Source organism: Muntiacus reevesi, chromosome 1 (genome assembly GCF_963930625.1).
Source record: "Muntiacus reevesi chromosome 1, mMunRee1.1, whole genome shotgun sequence".
Classification (NCBI taxonomy): domain Eukaryota; kingdom Metazoa; phylum Chordata; class Mammalia; order Artiodactyla; family Cervidae; genus Muntiacus; species Muntiacus reevesi.
This window is the reverse complement of record NC_089249.1, coordinates 168,220,433-168,248,250: the sequence shown is the minus strand read 5'-3', so window position 1 is coordinate 168,248,250 and position 27,818 is coordinate 168,220,433. Positions and strand designations below refer to the sequence as shown.

General features: G+C 36.7%; 1 protein-coding gene across 6 annotated transcripts in view; it reads left to right on the top strand.

Moving 5' to 3' along the window:
• LOC136154271 (protein argonaute-3) overlaps positions 1–27,818 on the top strand; it is a 125,335-nt gene that overhangs the window by 91,414 nt on the left and 6,103 nt on the right. For all 6 annotated transcript variants that reach the window (XM_065916572.1, XM_065916565.1, XM_065916577.1 and 3 more), the window contains 8 exons: positions 1,452–1,574; positions 1,869–2,002; positions 6,795–6,979; positions 19,463–19,622; positions 21,569–21,659; positions 23,543–23,737; positions 24,070–24,204; positions 26,680–26,781. In XM_065916572.1, coding sequence (XP_065772644.1) covers positions 1,452–1,574; positions 1,869–2,002; positions 6,795–6,979; positions 19,463–19,622; positions 21,569–21,659; positions 23,543–23,737; positions 24,070–24,204; positions 26,680–26,781 — 1,125 coding nt within the window. The remainder of the gene's footprint in view (positions 1–1,451; positions 1,575–1,868; positions 2,003–6,794; positions 6,980–19,462; positions 19,623–21,568; positions 21,660–23,542; positions 23,738–24,069; positions 24,205–26,679; positions 26,782–27,818) is intronic.

Sequence of the window (27,818 nt, the reverse complement as noted above, 5' to 3'; positions counted from 1 at the left end):
TAGGATGAATAAGGAAGTGTAAGACAGCTCCACCTTACGGGCTCTCTAAGCTCTCCTTATTCTAAATGGGGAGAAAAGAGACATTAATACATGATAAAACTGAGGGAATTAGGGCAAAGTGAAAAATAAAGGCACCTGGATCTTATCTTGAAAGTTAGTTGCAAAAAAAAAAAAAAAAATTTTAATAAAAAAAAAAAAGAAAGTTAGTTGCTCACTTGTGTCCGACTTTTTGCTACCCCATGGACTGTAGCCCGCCAGGCTAGCACTTGGAATCTTAACAGCTCTAGGTTCAAAGTCTAACTTCTTTACTCACTTACTGTTACTATATTTATAATTATAGCATCCGGTAGGCTAGAACAGTGACAGAGTAGGAACTCTAAAATCAGAATGTACAGATTTCAGATTATATGTCACTTGCTTAGCTATATGGTTTTAGATCAATCATTTCACTTTACTAAGCTTTAGTTTTACCCTCCGTAAAATAAAAGTATAAAAGACTTATTTATAATTAAGGTTATTGCAAAAATTAATCATAAAACATTTCCCACCAAGCACATCACCAAGCAAGTCTTGATAAATAGTTGTTATTCTTTGTAATTTTACAGAAATGAATGCCATTTAAGCTTGAAGAAAAGAATCATTAGTGCATAATTTAGAAAACTTTTCCTGCTTATTGTGGGAGTATATATTTAGATTTATATAGTGTTTTTACTAGATTTTTACTCAAAGACTTGAACATTGCCCTCTTTGTAACCTTATTTGACCTTTACCCTGAGACTAAATAAATGTATTTTGAAAAACACATAATAGCACACTATAAGCATGAATTACACTTTTGAGATTATAATAAATTCTTTGCATATATTGGTATATTATGTAAAAATTATAATCTGCATCTCATTGTGGCTTTCTTGCCTGTCTCAAGTGTACCTCTTAAGTAATTTTTATCTTCTGCTATATATTTTATCAGAAAATATTCAAAATATTCAAGTAGATATAACTTGTTATCAGGAAAAAAAGCTTAGGATTATTGATATTTGCTATCAAGCTCTACATAAAATTTCAGTAGTATATGTCCAGATCCTCTGATTAGAAGTAATTAACCATTTTTAGGTCAGGTATTTCTCTTACAATCTCTTGACCACCCTCCCCAAAATGTATTAGGCTTAATCATATAAAATTACCATTTTCATGAGTCATAAATAGTTGAAATTTCTTATTATCCAACCTAATACATTTAAATATCCTATAAATGAACAGGAAGTTCACAGACTTCCTACTGTCCACTCATGGTCTGTAATTCCCAGGTTAAGAATCTGCTTTATAGTTTGGGTACTATTATCTAAACCTATTATAAAACATTGTTGACACAGTGAAGAAAAAAAATTAGAGGGTTCTAAAGGGAAATTAAAGGAATTTTGAAAGTAACTACAAACCTTTTCTCTTGTTAGGTAAGAAGTGCAAATTATGAAACAGATCCATTTGTTCAAGAGTTTCAATTTAAAGTTCGAGATGAAATGGCTCATGTGACCGGACGCGTTCTTCCAGCACCTATGCTCCAATACGGAGGCCGGGTAAAACCTCTTGATAATGTTTAAATTATAAACATACAGTTTCTGTGTTTGGAGAGAAGAACCTCCTAACTGAGTCTAGAATTTAGAAAGTATTTTTCATTCCAACAGTTTTTTTGTTTCAAGATGAGTGTCTTTGCTTGAACTTAGTAGAACTTTTTTCTGTGATAAAAATATAAAATGTTGATTTAGAAAAGCCTGTTCCAGCAATTCGAAATGCTTATTTTCAGCTCATTCAGATAAGTTATATATTAAATGCTTGTTCTTTTTTTCCTTATTATTTCTCTTTCTCTGTAGAACCGGACTGTAGCAACACCAAGCCACGGAGTATGGGACATGCGAGGGAAACAGTTCCACACAGGAGTTGAAATCAAAATGTGGGCTATAGCTTGTTTTGCCACACAGAGGCAGTGTAGAGAAGAAATACTGAAGTAAGGCTTGTTATTAGTTTCACTTTGGGACCATTTTGTGTTTAAATTTTGTATTTCAATTTTAAATTATTCAGCTAATATTCTAACCAACATTGCCTCAATATATATTTGGGCACATATATTTAATCAATGAACTTTTAAAAATGTTTCTTCTCAGTATTTGATGAAGATTCTGAATTTTTTGGTCATATCCAAGTCACTGATTCATTCTTATAGGCATTATAATAGACTAGCTTATATGGTACAGCAGGAGTACCACTGACTTTTGATGGCAAATAGGTTAGATTTAATTCCCAGGCATGTCACTTCCTGACTTTATTACCATGGAATATTATTTAATCTTAATATGCTTCAGTTTTTACCTTTTAAAAATAGAGACAATAGTACTTATTTACTGAATGAGAATTAAATAACATCCTTATTTCTCAATTTCTCTTTCCTTGAAAGATTCATTTAACTTCTTATTTTCACTTTCCAAAATTTGGCCTCCATCTCCACTACTTTTCATCTTCTCCAGATTCTTTCCCTCAACAATCTTCTGTTTAAGTTTAAAACAAATCTTCAAAAAAAAAAATCTTCATTTTACCTTGACACACTCTCAGGATTCCAGGCTTCCATTCATTCTCCTTCCTTGAAGTTTTAGTGCTCTATTAAAACTGATTCCTGGAATCAATTTCAAGCACAAAAGTATCTTTGTGCTTATCAACTCTAGTGGTCTATTCTCAATAGCTGAGAAGAGAAGAGAAGCTAAAGACAAAGGAGAAAAGCAAAAACATACCCATTTGAATGCAGAGTTCCAAAGAAGAGCAAGGAGAGATTAAAAAAAGCCTTCCTCAGTGATCAGTGCAAAGAAATAGAGGAAAACAATAGAATGGGATAGACTAGAGATCTCTTCAAGAAAATTAGAGATATCAAGGGAAAATGCAAAGGTGGGCACAATAAAGGACAGAAATAGTATGGACCTAACAGAAGCAGAAGATATTAAGAAGAGGTGGCAAGAATACACAGAAGAACTGTACATAAAAGATCTTCACGACCCAGATAATCATGATGGTGTGATCACTCACCTGGAGCCAGACATCCTGGAATGTGAAGTCAAGTGGGCTTTAGGAAGCATCACTACAAACAAAGCTAGTGGAGGTGATGGAATGCCAGTTAACCTATTTCAAATCCTAAAAGATGATGCTGTTAAAGTGCTACAGTATGCCAGCAAATTTGGAAAACCCAGCAGTGGCCACAGGACTGGAAAAGGTCAGTTTTCATTCCAATCCCAAAGAAAGGCAATGACAAAGAATGCTGAAACTACCACACAGTTGCACTCATCTCACACACTAGCAAAGGAATGCTCAAAATTCTCCAAGTGAGGCTTCAACAGTATGTGAACTGTGAACTTCCAGATGTTCAAGATGGATTTAGAAATGGCAGAGGAACCAGAGATCAAATTGCCAGCATCTGCTGGCTCATCAAAAAAGCAAGAGAGCTCCAGAAAAACATCTGCTTTATTGACTTTGCCAAAGACTTTAATTGTGTGGATCACAACAAACTCTGGAAAATTCTTTAAGAGATGGGAATACCAGACCACCTGACCTGCCTCCTGAGAAATATGTATGCAGGTCAAGAAGCAACAGTTAGAACCAGACATGGAATAACAGACTGGTTCCAAATCGGGAAATGAATACATCAAGGCTGTATACTGTTACCCTGCTCATTTAACTTATATGCAGAGTACATCATGCCAGATGCTGGGCTGGATGAAGCACAAACTGGAATCAAGATTGCCAGGAGAAATATCAATAACCTCAGATACGCAGATGACACCACCCTTATGCCAGAAAGCGAAGAAGAACTAAAGAGCCTCTTGATGAAAGTGAAAGAGGGGAGTGAAAAAGTTGGCTTAAAACTCAACCTTCAAAAAACTAAGATCATGGCATCTGGTCCCATCACTTCATGGGAAATAGATGGGAAAACAATGGAAACAGTGTCAGACTTTATTTTGGGGGGCTCCAAAATCACTGCAGATGGTGACTGCAGCCACGAAATTAAAACATGCTTGCTCCTTGGAAGGAAAATTATGACCAACCTAGATAGCATATTAAAAAGCAGAGGCATTACTTTGCCAACAAAGTTCCGTCTAGTCAAGGCTATGGTTTTCCCAATAGTCATGTATGAATGTGAGAGTTGGACTATAAAGAAAGCTGAGCACCGAAGAATTGATGCCTTTGAACTGTGGTGTTGGAGAAGACTCTTGAGAGTCCCTTGGACTGCAAGGAGATCCAACCAGTCCATCCTAAAGGAAATCAGTCCTGAATATTCATTGGAAGGACTGATGCTAAAGCTGAAGCTCCAGTACTTTGGCCACCTGATGGGAAGAACTGACTCATTTGAAAAGACCCTGATGCTGGGAAAGATTGAAGACAGGAGAAGGAGACGACAGAGGATGAGATGGTTGGATGGCATCACCGCCTCAATGGACATGAGTTTGAGTAAACTCTAGGAATTGATGATGGACCGTTCGGAAGCCTGGCATGCTGCAGTTCATGGGGTTGCAAAGAGTTGGACATGACTGAGTGACTGAACTGATTCTCAACCATTATTTTTTCAGAATTTGTGCAGCGTTAGATACAACTGACGGCCTTCCTGACAGTCTCTCCATTTTTGCCTTCCTGGTTTCTTTTTATCACTTTGGTTTTGTTTCTCCCCTGTCTCCTCTCCTTTGGAACACCAATCTTTGGGGCTTTGGCTCTCTCAAGGGCTTCTGCTGTCACTCTTGTTTGAGGAGTTGTGCTATGGTGAAAAGAGGACCAGCTCCACTTGTGATTAGCGCCATTCTAAAAATGTAGGCTTCTGATTAACAAAGAATAACATTTAAAGTTTTTTCATTTGCCTCTTTAAACCCTTGCTCCATGTTCATATATTTTGGACAAAGAAACTGAACACTGTATGCCCTCAAACTCTGTGTTGTTTTTTTCCATTTCCACTCATGCTGCCCTTTACTGAAGTGGCTCCATTCTATCTCTACTCTTCTAAATAATAGTCTTCTATGATCTGCGATGCTGGAAATAATCCATAGTAGTAAACATAGTAGTTTGTCAGTATCCTCTCCATTTGTACTTGTCACTGCCTGGGTAAAATAAAATTATAATATTTATGTAAAGTTCTTATCTCCTCTCTAGAATCTAATTTTCCTAAGAAAAATGATTATTATCTGATGTAAGTCTCCACTAACAGACCCTATATGCCTGTAATGAATAGTTCTTGAGTGATGTAGAGATCAGTTTACCCCAGAATCAATTCAGAATTTGTTTTGCCTCCTTCATGTGAAAAAAAATTTTTTTCTATTTAATTCTGTTCATGCATGTGTACATACTAAGCCATGTCCAACTCTTGTTGACTCTATGGACTATAGCTTGTCAGGCTCCTCTGTCCGTGGGATTCTCCAGGCAAGAATACTGGAGTAGGTTGCCATGCCTTTCTCCAGGGGAACTTCCCTATCCAGAGATCGAACCTGCATCTCTTAAATCTCCTGCATTGGCAGGCAGGTTCTTTACCACTAGTGCCACCTCTTTTTTATTAGCTCCAAATCTCTAAATGTATGTCTTAAGATTCACTTAGTATATTTTTCTTCTCCAAAGTTGTTATCCCCTGACTTTCAAGTAAAATGTCTGGAGCACAGTTAAGTACAGTGCTGCGATTATCTTTCTTGACCTCCAGAGACCAAAGAAAACACCTCCAATTGTTTTTCAAGCTTTGAGATATTTTCATTTTACATTTGTTATTCATGGCTTGATAGAAGTCTCATAATCATTGGGCTTACAGCTCTTGTTCAGGCTAACTGAAAATATTCAACTTCATACTTTCTTGAATTAGATACTAATAAGGAATAGGAGGAGGAGGGAATTCCTACAAACTTCATCTCTGTCCTGAGGGAATCAGAGTTTTTGAGCAAAGATCTTGCAGATCCTTTACTTAGGGATGTATTTGTTTTAAAAACAAGTAAAGTGATTGTTAAACCTCAACATTATTACTTATTTATCCTAGGGTAAGTGCAGAATTATTAAAGTGCTGTCTACCTCTTTTTTTCTTTTTTTCTAAATCTTTTCTGAGGACAGAATCTTTCCTGCTATCCTGGTTTCAAGTAGGCATTTATTGTAGAAAGAAATTCTGGACTAGGTCATAGTTCTGGGTCTTGCCACTTATCGAAGCCTTTGACCTTAATCTAATACTTAATGTCCCTGAAGCTATTTCCTGATCTGTAAAATGACAATAATACCTTACCCTACCACCTTCTTATGGATCTTATCAGGATCAAATTAGAAAGTGTATAATAGCTTAAATTTATCAAGCTTTTACACCAGGTCTTGGGCAGTGCACTAAGTGCTTTACATGGATGATCTCATTTAATCTTCACACCAACCCCGTATTGGAAGTAGTCATTTTACAGGTGAGAGAAATTGAAAACCTTCGCCTAAAATTCTATAGCTACTAAGCAAGAGAATTAGAACTGGAACCTGTCATGCTAATTCTAGAGTTGAGCTCTTAACCAGCACACTCTATTACTGATATCCTTTGTAAACTACAAAATGCCACATAACTGTACAATAGTATTCTTAGTTTGCAAAATAGGTCACTGACCAGTCGTTGGCCTTTACCATCACTGGTCTGGTGACCTCTTGCTATGTGGAGCACACAAATCTTTGCTTCATTTTCCATTCCCTTCCCAAACTTTCCATTACTACTTTTTAGGTATTGATAACTTGGCATAAGTTTTATTTTTAGTGATTTCTCCTTCCAGGGGTTTCACGGATCAGCTGCGGAAGATTTCCAAGGATGCAGGGATGCCCATCCAGGGCCAGCCTTGCTTCTGCAAATACGCGCAGGGGGCCGACAGTGTGGAACCCATGTTCCGGCATCTCAAGAACACCTACTCAGGGCTACAGCTCATTATCGTTATCCTGCCTGGGAAGACGCCAGTGTATGGTAAAGATACCGTATTAAGATTGCATTTTTCCTCAGGTACTCTCTATTCTTTTCGGGGACTTCCCTGGCGATCCAGTGGTTAAAACTTCATGCTCCCAAGGCAGGGGACATGGGTTTGATCCCTAGTCAGAGATCTAAGATCCTGCTTGCCAAAAAAAAAAATTCCTTTTAAAATTATACTAACACATATCCTAAAACTTTCAAACATAAAAATATATTTTATAACTATAGTCTTTAAAGCTATGTATTGTTACTATAAAAAGAGAAATCAGGAGAGCAAACTAAATAGTTCAAGACTCTATGAAAAAAATTTCAGGGAAGGAGGCATTAAAAAACAATAATTAAGAGAATTGTTTATTTAAAATGTCATTGAAATAACTTGAGTATCAGTATAATGTAATGTTAAAAGCACAGGCTCTGGAGTCAGACTCTGTTGCTTAATACCTAGGTATTGCCAGGTATGCTACTTTTGTGGTACTACCTGAATTACTTAACTACACGAAGCCTGGTTTTCCTCTTCTGTGAAATTGGGATACTATAAATATTTAATCCTTAGAAGGTAGTTGTAAGGGTTAAATAAATTTACATATGTAAACAGGGCTTCCCTGGTGGCTGAAATAGTATAAAGAATCTCCCTACAGTGCAGGAGACCCAGGTTCCATACCTGGGTCAGGAAGATCCCCTGGAGAAGTGAATGGCTACCCACTCTAGTATTTTTGCCTGGAGAATTCCATGGACAGAGGAGCCTGGTGGGCTGCACTCAATGGGATCACAAACACTTTTATGTAAACAGGTTTATGATAGCACCTGTGGTATAGTGAATGCTCAGTAAATGTTAGGTATTATTAGTATAAACAAGCTAAAGCTTATAAGAGTAATAAGTTAAAAATAAATCATTTAAACATGCAAAAACACAAAGTATAATTTTCAAATTACTGAATGGACTATAATCATTTAAGCTTAGGATAATAGAATTGACATAAGAAAATTTATTTGACTGCATAAAAATTAAATTTTCTGTATATCACAGATGTATAACTAAAATTAAAAGGAAACCATAGAACGTCAAAAATATTTGCAGCAAATGGAAACAACAAAAGGCTATAGTTTATTATTAAAGTATTTGTATAGATCTGTTATTGTAGTCAAAGGAAAAAATTTTTATATTCTCTTAGATTAATAAATGAAGAAAATAAACCAAAATTTCTCAAGAAAAAAACGGGTAAATATTTGAGAATATGTTGGTTTACACCAATAAAGAAATAAGGAAAAGTACAAATTGATAAAAGGACATTTTTATGCTACTAAATTAGCAAATGTATTTAAATACTATAATACCAAGTGATTGTGAGTATACAGTGAATCTAGTATTTAACATATTGCTGATGACAGTACAAACTGATAGTATCCTTTCATTGAAAGTATAAAAATGTGTTTTCAGTCACCGAGTAAGTATTTCTTATTCCAAAAATATGTTCAAAGGGAAGAATTCATAATATAGAAATACTCTGTGCACAAAATTTTCATAATGATATCTGTGACATTAAGAAACTAAGAACTTGTTTTAAATAGTAAGTTTCTGGTGGTGAAATATTATATAGTGATTAAAAATGATGGTTATAAAAGTCAAAAGATATATTTTAAGTTGTGATAAAATACAGAAAGTATTACCTTGTTTTGTGTCCCTGGATATGTTCCAGTGTCTCCTAGTTTATAGTCTATGGGAACTTGAATAGAATTTGTACCCTACTGTTGTGTGAAAATTGTATAAATCTTCATTGTCTTCAATTGGATCATCATGTTGGATCATGATGCTTTTCAGGTCTATTGTATCCTTTTACTTTTCTGTATATTCATTCTGTTAAATTTTGAGAGTTTGATATTGAAACTCCAATTAAAAATCTTAATTTACCTACCTAGAAACTAATTGTAATATAGTGGAACTATATGTAACTTTGTTCTGTATTTTCCAAGTCTCCTGTAAATGTGCTATCATAGTTCCATAATTTAAAAAATAAAAGAAAAAGGAAAAATATAGAAGGTGTTAAAGAGTTTGTAAATCAAGGAAAGAACAAATAACTGAAAAAGACAAAGGATATAAAAGAAATACAAATGGTCAGTTATCTATGAAAAGAGGCTGGGCCTCATTAGACATTAGAGAAAAGTGAATTAGAATAAATTATTTTCACCAACAATGATAGCCACTTTTGACAAAGATGTGGATAAGTATACCCTCTCATACACTGTTGCTGGATGAGAAAGTTGATATTATCATATCATAGCCTCCACACTGATGTTCTTGCCTGCATTCTCTTTAGTTCACTTTCAGTCTATTTTCTACACTACTTCACTCAGTGGATTCAGTGAGTGATTTTTCTAATAGGTTTTACTTTTTAGAACAGTTTTAGATTTACAGAAAAATTCAGCAGATAATATAGAAAGTTCCTATATACCTTCTTTCCCCTATACACAGCTTTCCCTGTTTTTAACATCTTATGTTAGAGTGGTACATTTAATGAACCAGTATTGATAAATTATTATTAACATATTATCCACAGTTTACATTAAAGTTTACTCTTTGTACAGGTCTGTGAGTTTTGACAAATGCATAATATCATTATCTACTATGACAGTATCAAAGAATAGTTTCACTACTCTAAAAGTCTCCTATGCTCTATTTTACTCATCTCTCCCTCAGTTTCCTCAAACCCTTGCCAATCACTGGTCTTTTTAAGTCTCTGTAGTTTTGCCTTTTCTAAAATGTTGTATAGTTAGAGTTACATGATATGTAACCTTTTCTGAACTGGCTTCTTTCAGTTAGCAATATTTAAGATTCTGTCTTGTCTTTTTGTGACTTGATAAGTCGTTTCCTTTTCATGTTGAATACTACATTGTGTGAGTACTACAGTTTGTTATACATTTACTTATTGGAGGATATCTTGATTTCTTAACAATCTTTGGCAATTATGAATAATGCAGCTGCAAACATTCACATGAGGTTTTTGTGTGGACAGAAGTTTCTAACTCAATTTAGTAAATAAGCAGGGGCACAGTTGCTTTATCAAATGATAAGACTGCCAAGGACAGAAATGGTAAAGACCTAACAGAGGCAAAAGAGGTGGCAAGAATACACAGAAGACCTATATAAAAAGGTCTTAGTGACCGGAATAAGCACAATGGTGTGATCACTCACCTAGAGCCAGACATCCTGGAATGTGAAGTAAAGTGGGCCTTAGGAGGCATTACTACCAACAAAGCTAGTTGAGGTGATGGAATTCCAGCTGGGCTATTTCAAATCCTAAAACATGATGCTGTTAAAGTACTGCACCCAGTATGTCAGCAAATTTGGAAAACCCAGCAGTGGCAACAGGACTGGAAAAGGTCAGTTTTCATCCCAGTCCCAAAGGAGGACAGTGTTAAAGAATGTTCACACTACCAGACAATTGTACTCACTTCCCACGCTAGTAAAGTTATGCTCAAAATCCTTCAAGCTAGATTTCAGCAGTACTTGAATCATGAACTTCCAGATATACAAGCTGGGTTTAGAAAAGGCAGAGGAACCAGAGATCAAATTGCCAACATTTCCTGGATCATAGAGAAAGCAAAGGAATTCTGGAAAAACATCTACTGCTGCTTCATTGACTATACCAAAGCCTTTGACTGTGTGGATCACAACAACCTGTGGAAAATTCTTAAGAAGATGGAAATACCAAACTGTCTTACCTGTCTCTTGAGAAACCTGTATTTGAGTCAAGAAACAGCAATTAGAGCCTTACATGTAACAACTGACTGACTGGCTCAAAATTGGGAAAGGAGTACAACAAGGCTATGTATTGTCACCCTGTTTATTTAACTTATATACAGAGTACATCGTGAAAAATGCTGGGCTGGATGAGTTACAAGCTGTAATCAAGATTGCCAAGAGAAATACCAACAACCTCAGATATGCAGATGATACCCTCTAATGGCAGAAAACAAAGAGGAACTAAATTGCCTCTTGATGAAGGTGAAAGAGGAGAGTGAAAAATCTGGCTTAAAACTCAACATTCAGAAAACTAAGATCATGGCATCCTGTCCCATCACTTCATGACAAATAGATGGGGAAAAGTGAAAGCAGTGACAGATTTTCTCTTCTTGGGCCCCAAAATCATTGCAGATGGCGATTGCAGCCATGAAATTAGAAGACACTTGGAAGGAAAGCTGTGACAAACCTAGACAGCTTATTAATAAAAGCAGAGCCATCATTGCCGATAAAGGTCCATGTAGACAAAGCTATGGTTTTTCCAGTAATCATGTACAGATGTGAGAGTTGAACCATAAAGAAGGGTGAGTGCCGAAGAATTGATGCCTTTGAACTGTGGTGTTGGAGAAGACTCTTGAGAGTCCCTTGGGCAACAAGGAGATCAAACCAGTCAATTAGGAAATCAGCCTTGAATATTCATCAGAAGGACTGATGCTGAAGCTGCAACTCCAATACTTTGGCTACCTGATACAAACAGCCAAATCACTGGGAAAGACCCTGATGCTGGGAAAGACTGAAGGCAAAGGAAGAGGGTGGCAGAAGTTGGATAGCATCACTGACTCATTAGACATGAACTTGGGCAAACTTCAGGAGGTAGTGAGGAACAGGGAGGCCTGATGTTACTGCAGTCCATAGGCTTGCAAAGGGTCAGACACGACTTAGTGACTGAACAATAAGACTGTCAAATTGTCTTCCAAAGTGACAGTACCATTTTATTTTCCCATCAACAATTAATGAGAGTGCCTATTCATTCAGCATTCAGTATCTGACAGTTTTCTGGATTTTAGCAATTCTAATAGGTATGTAGTAGTATCTTGTAATTTTACTTTGAAGTTTGTTAATAATACATACTTGAACACATTCAATTGTGCTCATTTCACATGCTAGCAAGGTAATGCTCAAAATCCTTCAAGCAAAGCTTCAACAGTATGTGAACTGAGAACTTCCTGATGTACAAGATGGATTTAGAAAAGGCAGAGGAACCAGGGATCAAATTGCCAACATCCGTTGGATCATAGAAAAAGCAAGGGAATTCCAGAGAAACAGCTACTCCTGCTTCATTGACTATGCAAAAGCCTTTGACCATGTGGATTACACCAAGCTGTAGAAAATTCTTCAAGAGATGGAAATACCAGACCACCTTACCTGTCTCCTGAGAAACCTGTATGCAGAACACAGAGAAACAGTTTGAACTTGGACATGGAACAATGGACTGCTTCCAAATTGGGAAAGGAGTATGTCAAGGCTGTATGTTGTCACCCTGCTTATTTAACCTATATGCAGAGTACCTATGCAGAATGCCGGGCTGGATGACTCACAAGCTGGAATCAAGATTTCTGGGAGAAGTATCAACAACCTCAGACACAACTTAGCAACTGAACAACAACAATAACACATATTATTGAGCACCAGGACTTCCCTGACAGACCATTGGTTAACATTTTGCACTTCTGCTGCAGGGGGTATGAGTTCAGTCCCTGGTCAGGGAACTAAGATACTGCACATGCGTGGCATGGCCAAAATATGTGTGTGTGAGCACCTTTTCATGTGCTTCTTTGCCATCTGTATATCTTTGATGAAATGTCTGTCCCAGTCTTCTCATTTTTTAATTGATATGTTTGTTCTCTTATTGTTTGGTTTTAAGAGCTCTTTGTATGTTTGGATACAAGTTCTTTATCAGATACCTACTTGGCAAATATTTTCTCCCAGGCTCTGGCTTGTCTTCTGTTAAGCGTGTCTTTCATAAAGCACAAGTTTTAAATTTTAATGAAGTCCAAATTTAAATAATGTCATCAATATATTCTTTCACATATCATTTTTGGTGTTATAGTCTAAGTTTTACTTTGTATAATCTTTTGGTAGTTTTATAGTTTTCTTTTTTACATATAGGTTTATAATCCATTTTTACTTAATTTTTGTGAAAGGTTATAAGGTCATATCTAGATTTTTTTTTTTTCACATGGATTCCAGTGGTTTCAGCACCATTTGTTGGAAAGATTATCTTTCTCCATTAAATTGTCTTTGCTGCTTTGTCAAAGATTGACTATATTTGTGTGAGTCTGTTTCTGGACTCTGTTTTGTTTCATCTGTCTGTGTGTCCATTCGTTTGCTAACACCTCATTGTCTTGATTAATTTAGCTTTGTGATAAATCTTGAAGTCAGGTAGTGTCAGTTCTCTGACTTTATTTTTCTTCTTCCCTGTTGTATTAGCTAATAAGTCTTTTGCCTCTCTATACACACTTTAGAATCAGTTTGTCAATAATCACAAAATAACTTGCTGAGACTTGCTGGGATTACATTGAGTCCGTAGATCAAATTGGGAAGAATTGACATCTTAGAATTGTTATCTTCTATCTTTGAACAAGGAATATCTCTTTGTTCCAAGCTTCTTTGATTTCTTTTATCAGAGTTTTATAGTTTTCCTCATTTAGATTTATATTGAAGTATATATTTTTTGTTTTGTTGTTAGTATAAATGGTATTGCACTTTTAATTTTAAATTTTAGTTTTTCATTTTTAGTACTTAGGAAAACAGTTGATTTTTTGTATATTCACTTTGTATCCTGTAACCTTGCTAAGTCACTTACTTGTTCCAAGAAGCTTTTGTCAATTTTGGGAGTTTTCTGCATAGACAGTCATGTTCTCTGTGAACAAAGGCAGTTTTATTTTTTCCTTCACAGTCTGTATGCTTTTACATCCTTTTCTTTGCGTTAGCTTGGACTTCCAGTATGATGTTCAATAGCAATGGTGAGATGAGACATCCTTACATTGTTCCTGACCTTAGTGGGGAAGCATCTAGTTTTTCTCAGCAATAAACATGAAAGCTATAAACCTTCTAGTTGTTTTTTTATGAAATTAAGGAAGTTCCCCTCTAATCCTAGTTTGCTGAGAGTTTGTATTATGAATGGATGATGGATTTTTTTCTACATGTTTTGATATGATCATATGATTTTTCTATTTTTTCTCTTAATATGACCAGTTTGTTTGTTCAGTCATTCAGTCATGTCTGAGTCTTTGGGACCCCTTGGATTGCAGCTTGCCAGACTCCCCTATCCTTCACCATCTCCTGGAGCTTGCTCAAACTCATGTCCATTGAGTTGGTGATGCCTTCCAACCATCTTGTCCTCTGTCGACTTCTCCTGCCTTCAGTCTTTTCCTAGCATCAGGGTCTTTTCCAATGAGTTGTCCCTTTGCCTCAGGTGGCCAAAGTATTGGAGCTTCAGCTTCATTCCTTCCAATGAATAGTCAGAGTTGATTTCCTTTAGGATTGACTGGTTGCATATAAATGGGATCAGTTACTTTAATTGATTTTCAAATGTTGAACCTGGCTGACCATAGGTTTAACCTTTGTGTGTTGGGACGACTCACAAATCCTGCTATCTGCTCAGTTTTTCTTCTGGTACATTCCATGTAACACTCCATGTAAAAGAGATCACAAACTGGATCTCTGCGTACTAGAGCAGACATTTCTGCTACTCCTTAGCTGTAATCATGAGGACACCCTGCTTTTCCATGACAGTAGGGTAATACCCCTGACACCATCCACCTACAATGTGGGAAACATTGGTTTCATCCCTGGGTTGAAAAGATCCCCTGAAGGAGGGCATAGCAACCCACTCCAGTATTCCTGGGAAACCCCATGGACAGAGGAGCCTGGCGGGCTACAGTCCATGGGATCACAAAGAATTGGACATGACTGAAACAACTGAGCATGCAGGCAACTTGTAGTTTGGGTCTTAGTTGTTGTTTTTTTTTAATCTTCTCCCTTTTTTCTCCCTTTTATGGTTTTAAATGAGCATTTTCTATTATTCTATTTTCTGTCTTCTTTTATGTGAATTATCCTTTTTTGAAACATGTTCGTGGTTTCCCTAAAATTTGCAGTATACATTTACTGGTAATCTAAGTTCGCTTTCAATAATTCTGTACCACTGCACAGATAGTGTATATACCTTGTAACAGAGTATCAGTATTCCCTATTTCTCCCTCCTGTCCCTTCCAATATTGCTGTCATTCCTTTCCATATAATACATTGTTGCTATTATTATTTTGAACAACTATCTGTTAGTTCAATTAAGAATAAGAGTGTAAAATATTTTATTTTTTATTTTTTCCTTCTCTGACCTTTTGTTGTATGTATAGGTCTGGACTTCCAACCTATATAATTTTCCTTCTCTCTAGAAAACATCTTTTATCATTTCTTTCAAGGCAGGTCTACTGTCAACAGATTCCCTTAGTTCTTCTTTGTCAGATTTCCTCTTTATAAAAAAAAATTTATTTATTTATTTTCAACCATGCTGGGTCTTCGTTGCTAGGTGGGCTCTTCTCTAGTTATGGCGAGCGGGAGCTACTCTCTAGTTGTGGCGTGCGGTCTTCTTCCTGCAGAGGCTTCTCTTGTTGCAGCGCGTGGGCGCTAGAGCAGGCTCGGTAGTTGTGGCGCACAGGCTTACTTGCTCTGCAGAACATAGGATCCTTCCAGACCAGGGATCAAACCCATGTCTCCTGCACTGGCAGGCAGATTCTTTACCACTGAGCCACCAGGAAAGCCCCCTTCACTTTAAAAATATATATATTTTCTTATGTTTACTTATGAATCAGTTTATCCACTCACATAGTCTCAACTGTTAAATTGTTCTGGAATTCTTATCTTTCAAAACCAGCACCTTCATAGCCTTCATCCTATTTGTTTTTCTCATAAAAAATCTCATCGATTTGCCACTTTCAGTTTAATATTTGTTTCTTGAGTGCTGCTGCCTGTATTTCAGCCTCTCCTGTAGCCCTCCCTCTTTTGCCAGAACCCTGGAATCTCTAGATTTGTCTCATGTTGGTACAGGTGACATGTTGGTGTAGGTGATCCCTTCTGTCAGTCAGTCGCTTGGCGTCAGCTTTGGTTTTGGCCCTGCCATGCAGCATGTGGGCACTTAGTTCCCCTACCAGGGATGGAAGCGGTGCCCCCTGCACTGAGTCACTGGACCACCCAGAAAGGCCCTGGTGTCAAATTTTGATGGTAGTTTTCATTCTTTCTGATACACTGTTTTCATAGGATGTTCTTGAATTAACTATTTTTTAACAAGTTTTGGTGTGTATGCATGGTAAAATATACATAACATAAAATTTACCATTTTAACCATCTTAGAGTACACAGTTCAGTGGCGTAAAGTATATTCACAGCACTGTGCAACTATCACTACTGTTCATTTTCAGAACTTTTTCATCATCTCAAACAGAGTTCTGTACCCATTAAACAATAGCTCCCCATTCCCCTACCCACCAACCCCTGGTAGCTTCTATTCTACTTTCTGTCTCTGTGAATTTACCTATTCTAATAACTTGTGTAAATGGAGTTGTGCAATACTTATCCCTTTGTTCTTGGCTTATTTCACTTAGGGTAATGTCCTGGAGGTTTATCTATGTTGTAGTATGTATAAGAATTTTATTCCCCTTTTTTTGTGGTAAAATATATACAAAACATAAAATTTACCATTTTAACAAGTATACAGTTCAGTGACATTAAGTACATTCATGTTGTTGTGCAGCCATCACCACCATCCATCTCCAGAGCTTTTTCATCATCCCTAATTGAAACTCAGCCCTAACTCCCCATCTCTTCTTCCCAACCCCTAAAAACCTGTATTCTACTTTCTGATTATACGAATTTAACTATTCTAGTTACCACATATAAATGGATTATATAGTATTTGACCTTTTGTGATTGTTTATTTCATATAGTATAATGTCCCTCAGGTTAATCCGTGCTAGAGTATGTATCAGAATTTTCTTCCTTTTTAAAGCTGAATAATATTCCATTGCATGTATATCCACATTTTGTTTATCTATTCATCTATCAGTGAGCACTTGGATTACTTCCACCATAATGCTGCTTTGAACATGAGCATACAAGCTCTCTGTTCCAATCCTTCCTTTCCCTTCTTTTGGATCTATTCGCAGAAGTGAAATTGTTGGATTATATGGTAATTCTGTTTTAGTTTCTTGAGCATTTGCCTTACTGTTTTCCATGGAATCTGCACCATTTTACATTCCTATCAGCAATGGACAAGGTTTCAGTTTCTCCATATTCCTGCCAGTACTTGTCATTTATCTTAGCCATCCTGTTGGGTGTGGGGTAGTATCTCATTATGGTTTTGATTTGCATTCTTTAATGATTAGTGATGTGGGATATCTTTTCCTGTGTTTGTTGACCAATTATAGATCTTCTTTGGAGAAATGTCTGTTCAAATCCTTTGCTCATTTTTATTTGGATTGCTTGGGTGTTCTTCGTATTGAGTTACAGGAGTTAGTGTGTGTGGTTTTGTGTGTGTGTGTTGTGTTTTGTTTGTTTGTTCCTGGCCGCACTGCGCAGCTTGTGGGATCTTAGTTCCCCAACCAGGAACTGAGCCCTGGTCCTTGGCAGTGAGAGCTTGGAGTCCTAACCACTGGACTGCCATAGAATTCCCAGGAGTTAGTGTTTAATTGTTCCTGCAGTTAATGGCTTCATCAGTTTCTGCTTCTAATAAGCTGATCTTGACTGTGATTCATTGTATTCACCTGTTTTCGGGGGTGGCAGTTCACTTTGTTACCTCATTTCTCTGATGGATCTAAGACAAAGACAAATCATTGATTTTCAGTTTTGTTCAGCTTTTTCTGTTGTTGTGAGGATGGAAGTGATGACTTCTTATCTTTTATGTGTTAGTGCTATAGCCAGTGTCCAGAGTACTATTTTTAAAGTACAGATCTGATTTTACCACCTTCCCTATACCCCCACTTCACTAGTTTTTCATTGTGCGATTGATAAAATAGACATTTAAGATTATCTTCCAAGGGTTTGCATGTTCTAGTCCATGACTTCTTACCTCTTCAGAATTCATCTTCTTGCTTTATGCTTTTTTCCCTACAGGAACTCTTTGATTACCTCTTTCTTCTACCTGTATTGCTTCTCATAACTCTCTTCCACCCTTCACCAAGTAAACACACATTCCTTTTTAGTGGAGACCTCCCTTCCTTGGGGGAAGCTTTTCCTGACCTCCCTGACAAGGTCAAATTCTCTAACATTTATTGTCTTTTAGCACCTGTTACCACTCCTTTGTGTTATTTCACAGTTGTGATGTTAAATTTAAAATTATTTAACTAATGCCCATTTCTCTGACTAGACTGTAAATTCTATGAGGGCAAAAACAGTGTCTCTCTTGACTTAGCATTGTATCCCCAGAGCTTCACACAGTGCTAGCATGTATCAGATGACTCGATAAATATTTGTTAAATGAATTAATAAATATTTTTGGAGGGTGATTTTTCAGTATCTATAAAGATTCTACCTATAGAGATTTATCCTGAAGCTACAGTTATACAACCAAACAAAAGTAAATATACAAAGATGTTATTCATAATGTTCTTTGAAATAATAGAAATCTATTTGATATATTATTGATGAAATAATAGAAACCTATATTCAGTTCAAAAATATGTCATTGTGTAAATGGTTAGATTGGAAAAGGAAACAGGATAAAGAAAGGGGCAGGATAAAAGCCTTTATACTGTAACACCTCTAATTTCTAAATTAAACTTTGGAGCATAGGATTGAAAGCTATAAATATACTGTGATTATAACTGCATTAAAATAATACAGATGAGAATATTACTGGAAGAAAGTACAATTAAATATTAATAAGGGTTTATGTATGATGTTTTTCTCTGTGGTTTTTCAGTTGTGGTTATAGTATTTCCATGAAGACAAAAATATACTTTCTTAATATATGAAGATAACAATTGGAGGGACTTCCCTGCTGGCCCAGTGGTTAAGACTCTGAACTCCCAATGCAGGGGGCCCAGGTTTGATCCCTGGTCAGGAAACTGGATCCCACATGCTGCAACTAAGACCTGATGCAGTCAAATAAATGAATAAATAAATAAAAAAAAAAAAAAGAAAACAACTGGAAAAATCATCACTAAATGCTTAAGCTGATCTTCAAGGCAGTATACTTTATATTTTAGGACTATCTTTCGTATTTTATAATTGTCTATTTTAGAGCAGAATTTTCAGAAATCCTGGAAACAGTTAATTCAAAAGATCCAGTTTATTTTAATTGGCTAGACATCAGTTTAAAACATTTAAGACAGAAATTATATTACTAATTGCACTCTTGAATGCCCTCAAGACACCAGACATTTATAATGTCAAATAGGGCAATATAGGGAATTCCCTGGTGGTCCAGTGGTTAGGGTCACTTGGCTCTCATTACCAAGGTCGGGGTTCAGTCCCTGGTCGGGGAACTAAAATTGCACAAGCCAAGCTGCGTTGCCAAAAAAAGACAGTGTACTATAAATTTTAATTACATTGTTTTAGTATTGGTATAATTTGGGGTGTCCTGTAATACCGTGATATATTTCACAGGGGAAACATACAATGCAGCGTAATGGTCAGGAAAATTTGACCTTTTTTAACTAGAGGTGTTTGTATTTGTTTCCTAGCGGAGGTGAAACGTGTCGGAGATACACTTTTGGGTATGGCTACACAATGCGTTCAAGTCAAGAATGTAATAAAAACATCCCCTCAAACTCTCTCAAACCTGTGCCTGAAGATAAATGTTAAACTTGGAGGGATCAATAATATTCTTGTACCTCATCAAAGGTAAGATAAGCTAATCACCTAATAAGATATTCATTTTTTCCATTGGTTTTCACACCTTAATTTTTCTATGTATTGCCATACCTAAGACCTATGTAAGAGACAACTTTGATGATTCCTGCTGTGGGAGAGAAGTAGAAGTTTCAGCAAAAAGTAAAGAGTTTTGATTGGCAAAATTTAAGAGACTGCTTTATAAAAAATCCCATTTTCATTTAGTACGCAAAGTTCCTCAGCTCTCGCTAGAAAGTATTGAGAACTTTATTTTTCAGATGCATCCAGCTTGTAAAACTTTTTCATTGTTTGATAGTCACCTTCTTTTTTTGTTTTTGGCTGCGCTGGGTCTTGTCAGGTGGGCTTTCTCTAGTTGCATCGAAGGGGGGCTGCTCTTTGTTGTGATGCTTGGGCTTCTTGCGGTGGCTTCTCGTGCTGCGGAGCGCAGGCTGTGTGTGCCTGGGCTTCAGTAGTTGCAGCACGTGGGCTCCGTCGTTGCAGCTCCCAGGCGGTAGAGTGAAGGCTCGGTAGTTGTTGCACTTGGGCTTAGTTGCTCTGCGATATGTGGAATTTTCGAACCCATGTCCCCTGCTTTGGCAGGTGGATTCTTCTACAGTGCGCCACCAGGGAAGTCCAGTAGTCATCTTCAAGCTGGTGTCATGAGGCTACTCACCTAGAAAGTGAGGGAAGCCTTTCTTCCTCCTTCAGGAACTTCGGGTGGGGTTAGGGGAGAAGTGAAGTGAAGTGAAAGTTGCTCAGTCATGTCCGACTCTTTGCAACCCCATGGACTATACAGTCCATGGAATTCTTCAGACCAGAAGAGTGGGTAGCTGTTCCCTTCTCCAGGGGATCTTCCCAACTCAGGGATCCTCCCACATTGCAAGTGGATTCTTTACCAGCTGAGCCACCAGGGAAGCCCAGGGGTTAGGGGAGGGGACATGTCAATTAAGTAAATCAGATAAATAAGTCATGTCAACTGCTGGGGTCAGTGGGACAACAGATGTTACTGTTAACATCGCCACCTTGTCTAAGAGCTCTTAGGAAGGATGAGACATGATGACCTAGAAATAGGGTGCTGGGGAAGAGACATAATGTTATTTGGAGAATTAAACAATAGGTTTCCTTGTAATAGTTAAAGCAACTAGGGCTCTAAAATGTTAAATGTCTTGTTGACACAAAAGCTCTTTTTTTTCTGTTTTTCCATACTGCCTCTATTTCCCATCCCTATTAAATATAAATGATATTCATAAATAAGATGAATATAGAATGTTATCAAGCCCAAGAACTAAGAGAAATAGCCATTTGACTTTCAAGAATACAATTTTAAAATAAAATGAACCACTAGCCACTTTATGACTATTAAATATATGTTACTCAAATTTTATACTTTTGTTTAAGGGCAGGGAAGTAGTAGACTCCCTTAATCCCTTCTAGTGTGGTTTAATGATTCTTTATCTCCTTTCAAGATTACATTGGCTTAAAATGTAAGTAGATTAAAGAAAAGTCAAGTCAAGTCACTCAGTCGTGCATGACTCTTTGAGACCCCATGGACTATAGCCTATCAGGCTCCTCTGTCCATGGGATTTTCCAGGCAAGAGTACTGGAGTGGGTTGCCATTTCCTTCTCCAGGGGATCTTCCCTACCCAGGGATCGAACCTGGGTCTCCAGCATTGCAGATAGACGCTTTACCATCTGAACCACCAGGAAACCCAGATTAAAGAAAGGTTGATTTAAATTGATGGATTAATGTGAGGAAATTTTGTCATTTTATGCCTATTATGAAGAATGCTAGCAGCAACTGCCCTTTACAACCACCAGCACAGCTGCTTAAGGCAGAAATTGTCTAAAAAGGATCTTCTCTGTGCTGTGCCAACAACTTGCAGTTGTGCTGCCCTAGTGTGAAACAAATAAAAGCATAATGAAAAATTTATCTAACTCTTGTTAAAAATGTGTTTAAGACCTTCTGTGTTCCAGCAACCAGTGATCTTTTTGGGAGCAGATGTCACTCATCCGCCAGCTGGTGATGGGAAGAAGCCTTCTATTGCTGCTGTGAGTATTGGGCAGGTTTATCTTATCTCAAGTTTACTTGAAGATCAACATTTTGGTTTTAACTTTCTGAATTTTAATGACATTTTCTTTGGCATAAGCTTTTGTAAATATGTATAAAGTTTTAAAAATACATTTGTAAAAAAATAATAATAAAAAAATAAAAATACATTTGTGAAGTTTTACAGATATATGTATCTTTATGTAGATCTATCCAGAACCAACTTTCAAATGTTGTTTGGATTTTTTAAAAGAATGATTATTCTCTATTTCGGAGGCTGCAGTTTCCATATATATCTATTAGATCAAGTTTATTAATTGTATTACTCAACTCTTCCGTGTCCTACACAGAAATTTGTCTGTCTGGCCTCTCCATAATTGCATATTTTCAGTTACTTTTTATAATTCAAAGAGTTTATGTATTTCAGTCTTGTCTTTGTTACAGAAAGATGCATCACATACAAGTTTGGTGCATTGCTTTTTTTTTTTTTTTTCAGTATAAAATATCCTTCACCTTTGTCCAGATTAATACTTTGCACTTGAATTCTTTAACACTGCTCCTCTTAACATCTGCCTCTTCTATCTCTTGCCTACCTTTATTTATTTTTTAATTTTCATTTTTAGTTGTTCTGGGTCTTCGTTGTTGCAAAGGCTTTTCTCTAGTTGCAGTGAGTGGGGGCTACTCGCTAATTGCAATGCATGCTCTGCAACAGACAACAATATTAAGACACAGAAAGAAAAAATTAAGATAGCTATTCTCAAAACCAGTATTAACTTCTCCAGTGACCAGATACAAAGCATAAATACAACACAATAAGACTGAGTATAGAGTCAGGCCTTTTTATCTAGGGCATTGCAGTAAGAGAGGAAAAATTCTTTTAAAATTTAGGAAGCATAACAGTTCTTAAAGTGAAAGTGAAAGAAAGTGAAAGTCACTAGGTCATGTCTGACTCTTTACAATCCATGGAATTCTCCAGGCCAGAATACTGGAGCCGGTGGCTGTTCCCTTCTCCAGGGGATCTTCACCAACCCAGTGATTGAACCCAGGTCTCCCACATTGCCGATGAATTCTTTACCAGCTGAGCCACCAGGGAAGCCTGAGAATGCTGGAGTGGCTAGCCTACCCTTCTTCAGGGGATCTTCCCTACTGAGAATCGAACCAGGGTCTCCTGCATTGCATATGGATTCTTTACCAACTGAGCTATCAGGGAAGCCCCCCAAAAAGGATGCCAAAATCATCTGAGTATGACTTTTGGGGTGGTTTGCTAAACTGTAAGAGAAATCAGGTGTTTGAATGGTGGTGGTTTAGTTGCTAAATCGTGTCTGACTCTTGGAGACCCCATGGACTGTAGCCTGCCAGGCTTCTCTGTCCATGAAATTTTCTAGGCAAGAATACTGGAGTGGGTTGCCATTTCCTTCTCCAGGGGATCTTCCCCATCCAGGGATCGAACCTGGGTCTCCTGCATTGTAGGAGGATTCTTTACCAACTGAGCTACCAGGGAAGCACAGGTGTTTGAATGAATCGTCTTTTTTACTTTTCTTCTTCCTCTTCTTCTCTTTATATACATCTTTTTGTCTTTCTATCTTTACTAATATTTAGGTTTACCAGCAACATCTGTAAACTAGAATTAAATTGTTAAATGTAAAGTGCAGCCTACTTAGAGGAAAATAGTTTTCAACCCTAGACTGGGTCTTTTTTTCTGTTCTTCACTGGAATTGTCTGTTTTCATTACTTTCAAAATGAACAGTGATTGTTAAAGTTATAGTAAAATACACATTTAAATGAAGTCTAGGTACTTTTTTTCCAACTTTTTATGGTAAAATTCATATTCATACACTTTTGATTACCTTAATTTCTATTTTTTTCTTTACTTCTTCCAACCTAGGTTGTAGGTAGTATGGATGCTCACCCAAGCAGATACTGTGCCACCGTCAGAGTTCAGAGACCCCGACAGGAGATCATCCAGGACCTCGCCTCCATGGTCCGAGAACTTCTCATTCAGTTTTATAAGTCAACTCGGTTCAAGCCTACTCGTATCATCTTCTATCGGGATGGTGTTTCAGAGGGGCAGTTCAGGCAGGTTGGTTGCCTGGGATTCTCCCATACTGTGGTTACGTCAGGTACTGTATTTATAATGTAGTGTCTAGTTCTGAAGTTAGAAGCCTTAATTAAGTTGAAAGCTCCTACAGGCAAATTTTGACCCTTCTTTAGATTTTCCCTTTTAAAGTGTTTATTGCGGATGTGTAAGCCTTGATCGCTAAGACCACGCTCTGGTAGCAGTCAGGATGAAATAGAGAAGTATAGTTAGCTATAAGTTAATGAGTTAAGAAACTGAGTCTAAATCAGTATCTTACTTTGAAGTTTGTATAAAACAACTGACTCTATCAAATCTTCCCATTTCATATTCTCTAGGTATTATATTATGAACTCCTAGCAATTCGAGAAGCCTGCATCAGTTTGGAGAAAGACTATCAACCTGGAATAACCTACATTGTAGTTCAGAAGAGACACCACACTCGACTGTTTTGTGCTGATAGAACTGAAAGGGTAATCTTGCATCTGTTGGAACACTTTTTGTCTCAAGCAAAGGTTATATCGTGTGGTTCATAGAGCACTTAACAAAGGCTCTTTGCCAACAGCAGGATTTCTAACATATGGTAGTAGGTTACAACGAAACAGCTTGATTATGAGTATAGAAGCATCAAAACAGGATAATTTTTTTAACCTCCTAGAATTTCTAGGAGCACTCCAAATGTTCAGAATCCCACTGTATGTTTTTGTTGCTGTGAAGAACCTTAGAGTTGTTTTTTTTTTTAGAGTTTTAACATTATTCTTTTTATTCATATTTTCCCTCAATGTTCAGAAGAAAAAAGTTACATCCTAGTTTCAAAATCTCTTGTAAAAATTAATTTTACATATGAGGGACATTCTAGAGTGATTAGTGAAAATTTATGCAAGCTAACTTTCATTTCCAGTGCTTTGCCTCCATCTTTCAAACCTTAGAGCAGAGAAATCTGAGAATTGCAAGGGTTAGTGTCCTCTTGGGGAGGGGGATCGTTAGAAAAGACTGAGAAAGCGAGGAGTGTGTCTTGTCTTTGGTATATATTTTGATACCTGGTCTTTGATTGCAGTCATTGTATAACTTTGAGCAAATAACTTAAAATCTCTGTGCCTGTTTTTTTCTAAACAAATTTTGGATAGCATTAATATTTGCCTTATTTTGGGTTTTTGAAAGAATTTTTAAAAATTAAAACATGTTAATATACTTAGAATGGTGCTTGGCACATGCCGAGCATTCAGTGGAAGTTAACTAGTTGTAGGATGGTGGTGATGGTGGTTGTGATGGAGAAAGAGGGCATGATGACAGGCACTGTTCTGGTTCTTTTTTATAAGTTTAACTCATTTAGTCCTCACAAACAACACTATGAGGTACTTTATTATTATTATCCCCATTTTTCACAGGAGGAAACTGTGGCACATGGAGGTTAAATAACCTTCCAAGGTTACAAAGCTAGTAATGGGTAGAGCTGGGACTCAAATTAGGCAATCTTTTTAGGCAGTCTGGCTCCAGGGTGCTCTTAATACTGTCCTTTACCACATCTCTCCTAACAGTAATGGTAGTTTTATTTTGGCCTCCATGTTGTTCAAGTCCTTTGCCGCAAATTACTAGCTACATTTCTATACCTAGGAAACCAAAGCTTTCTTCAGAACTTGGATTAGGAAAATCTAAGTTAGATTTAAAGATTTCTTGCAACTGGTGTTTAATCGTGCCTTTCCTTCATTTATTTGCTTCTCTTTCACCTTTGCTTTCAGTACCTCCTAATCATAATAGATGAGAGATAATTATAAATGAGGAAATAGGCACAGCATTTATAATAGGAATTATAGATGAGGAAAGGAAAACACTGTGTCCTAGATTTCATGACTAGAAACTTGGTGGTGCTGTGATACAAACCCAGGCATTCTGCTGCCCCTGTAAATAGAGTAAAGCTTTTTATGTATGTATTAATTAGGAGATCTGTGTGTTAAGAATAGGCATAATTTAGTAAAATTATGAACTATTTCCTTTGTTTTGTGACTTGGTGAAGTCTAGCTGGCTGCCCCACAAGGCTGTAACTCAAGCCCCCACCTGGGTGGGGGGGGGTCCCTCACACAGCAGAAGGAATATCTGAGTCAGTAAGATAGTTTCTGATTTGTTAGCCTTATAAACCTCCACTTATAATTAATGATTTTAAACGTGTTAGGGATAAGGAGGTAGAGGTAAGTATATATATGCATTTTAAATTGTTTTGTTAGGAGCCTTTCATTATCAGGAATCTGTACCTGTTTCATTCACATCATGTATTAGAGACAATCATGGTGTCTGTTTCCTTCTAAGATGTTGAAACTGCTAATATGAAATAAAAGATACAGGGCCTTTGTAGTCATTTCCCTGTTTGACTGTCAGTTCTGGCCTTTACTGTTGCTACTGGGAAAGTTACTTTATATTCCTGAGCCATAGTTTGCCCCAAAATGGGAATAATGCTTAACTTGCAGGATTATCAGAATTAGAAATAACGTATGGAAAATCCTGACATATAAATAACTACCAAATGGTGACTCTATTGATGTTGTTGTCAGCATCCTTTCACTCTAAAAATATAGGGTTCCCTGAGAAAAATGCTAATTTTCATAAGAATTACACATTCAGAGAACCTGCTGTGCATGGATGTTATAATTGGAGCACTTAAAGTTACTTCCTAAAAAAATTTTTTAAGTCTTCAACCATATTGGGATCAACTACCAGCTAAGCATCCGTAGAGATGAATAAAACTTTGTTAATCAGCTCTCACTTTAGCAACTTTTAAGAATAGGAACTAGGACTAGAATAAGGTCTGCTCTTAATGCCTTCTCAAGTATTATTTCAAGCTGGAAGTAGTGAAGCATGGGATCAGCCTGTGTTTTTATATCTTTTTACGAGTGCCTTCAGATACATTCTTTACCTTTGTCTTGTTTGTTTAAATTTTGACCAAATGAATCTAGGTCGGAAGAAGTGGCAATATCCCAGCTGGAACAACGGTCGACACAGACATTACACACCCGTATGAGTTTGACTTTTACCTCTGTAGTCATGCTGGGATACAGGTAAGCCCAGACTTTGTGTGAAGTGATTCAGTTCAGGAGCTTCCATTCTTCTGCATCTCAGAAAAAGGAGAAAGAAATATTCTCTTTCGCACTTCAGATTGTTTCCATCTGAAGTTAGATGAAACTCTCAGTAACTAAATCGTATCCCCTTTTTCACATTAAGAAGGACTTATTTCTATGAAAATACCAGAATAAGAGTAGTTTAATAGAAGTCATCTCCCGGAACTGGGTCTTTAATTTAATGTAACCTGATTGTTCCTTTGATGTATTCTTTTTGATAATAATACATAATTTGATACATACATAATAATTTGATAATAATACAAAGTTTTCATAAAAAACTTTGATGTTTATTGGCAGATATTGAGCATGTGAGAGAGTTTAGTTGTAGAATTACAAACTTTTAAGTTTCAGTTAAATAACTTTTTAAGTCTTCTTATTTTCAGAAAATCTTTTTGTCAATTTGTTAGCTATACTTAGTAGCACATAAGCTGTAATTCAGTGCTTCTCAAACTGTTCAGCAACAGAGAGTGAATCCATATTCCCACGATGTCTGAGAGATTGTAGCCCTAAACTATGTTAGTTTACTTGCTATTAATTAAAATAGAAACTTCAGGAAGGTACACCTAACTGAATATCTTAAAGCTTTATATGTTCCACATACAATAACCCCAGTTTCACTCTTGGGGCTTTAAAATTATTGTCCCATTCATTTATATATGTCCTTATATCTGCTCCTCTTTACAATCAGTGTGCTACATTTTTTTTTTTTTAGTGGGGTACATTTTTATGGTGGGTGGTAACAGCCAAAAAAACAAAGTTAAAAGTGCCTTCTGAGCTAATATCTGTATCATTTGAGTACATATTTTAACCTTCTATTTCCCTCCATGTATCCGAACACTACTGCTGTAACTTCTTAATAAATATAACAAAGGGGAGAAAAAGATTCTCTGTTCATGTAAATTTTAGAAATGCTGATTTAAAAAGTGGGGGTTTTTTTTTTGTTTTGTTTTGTTTTTTTACTTTAGAACTTTTGG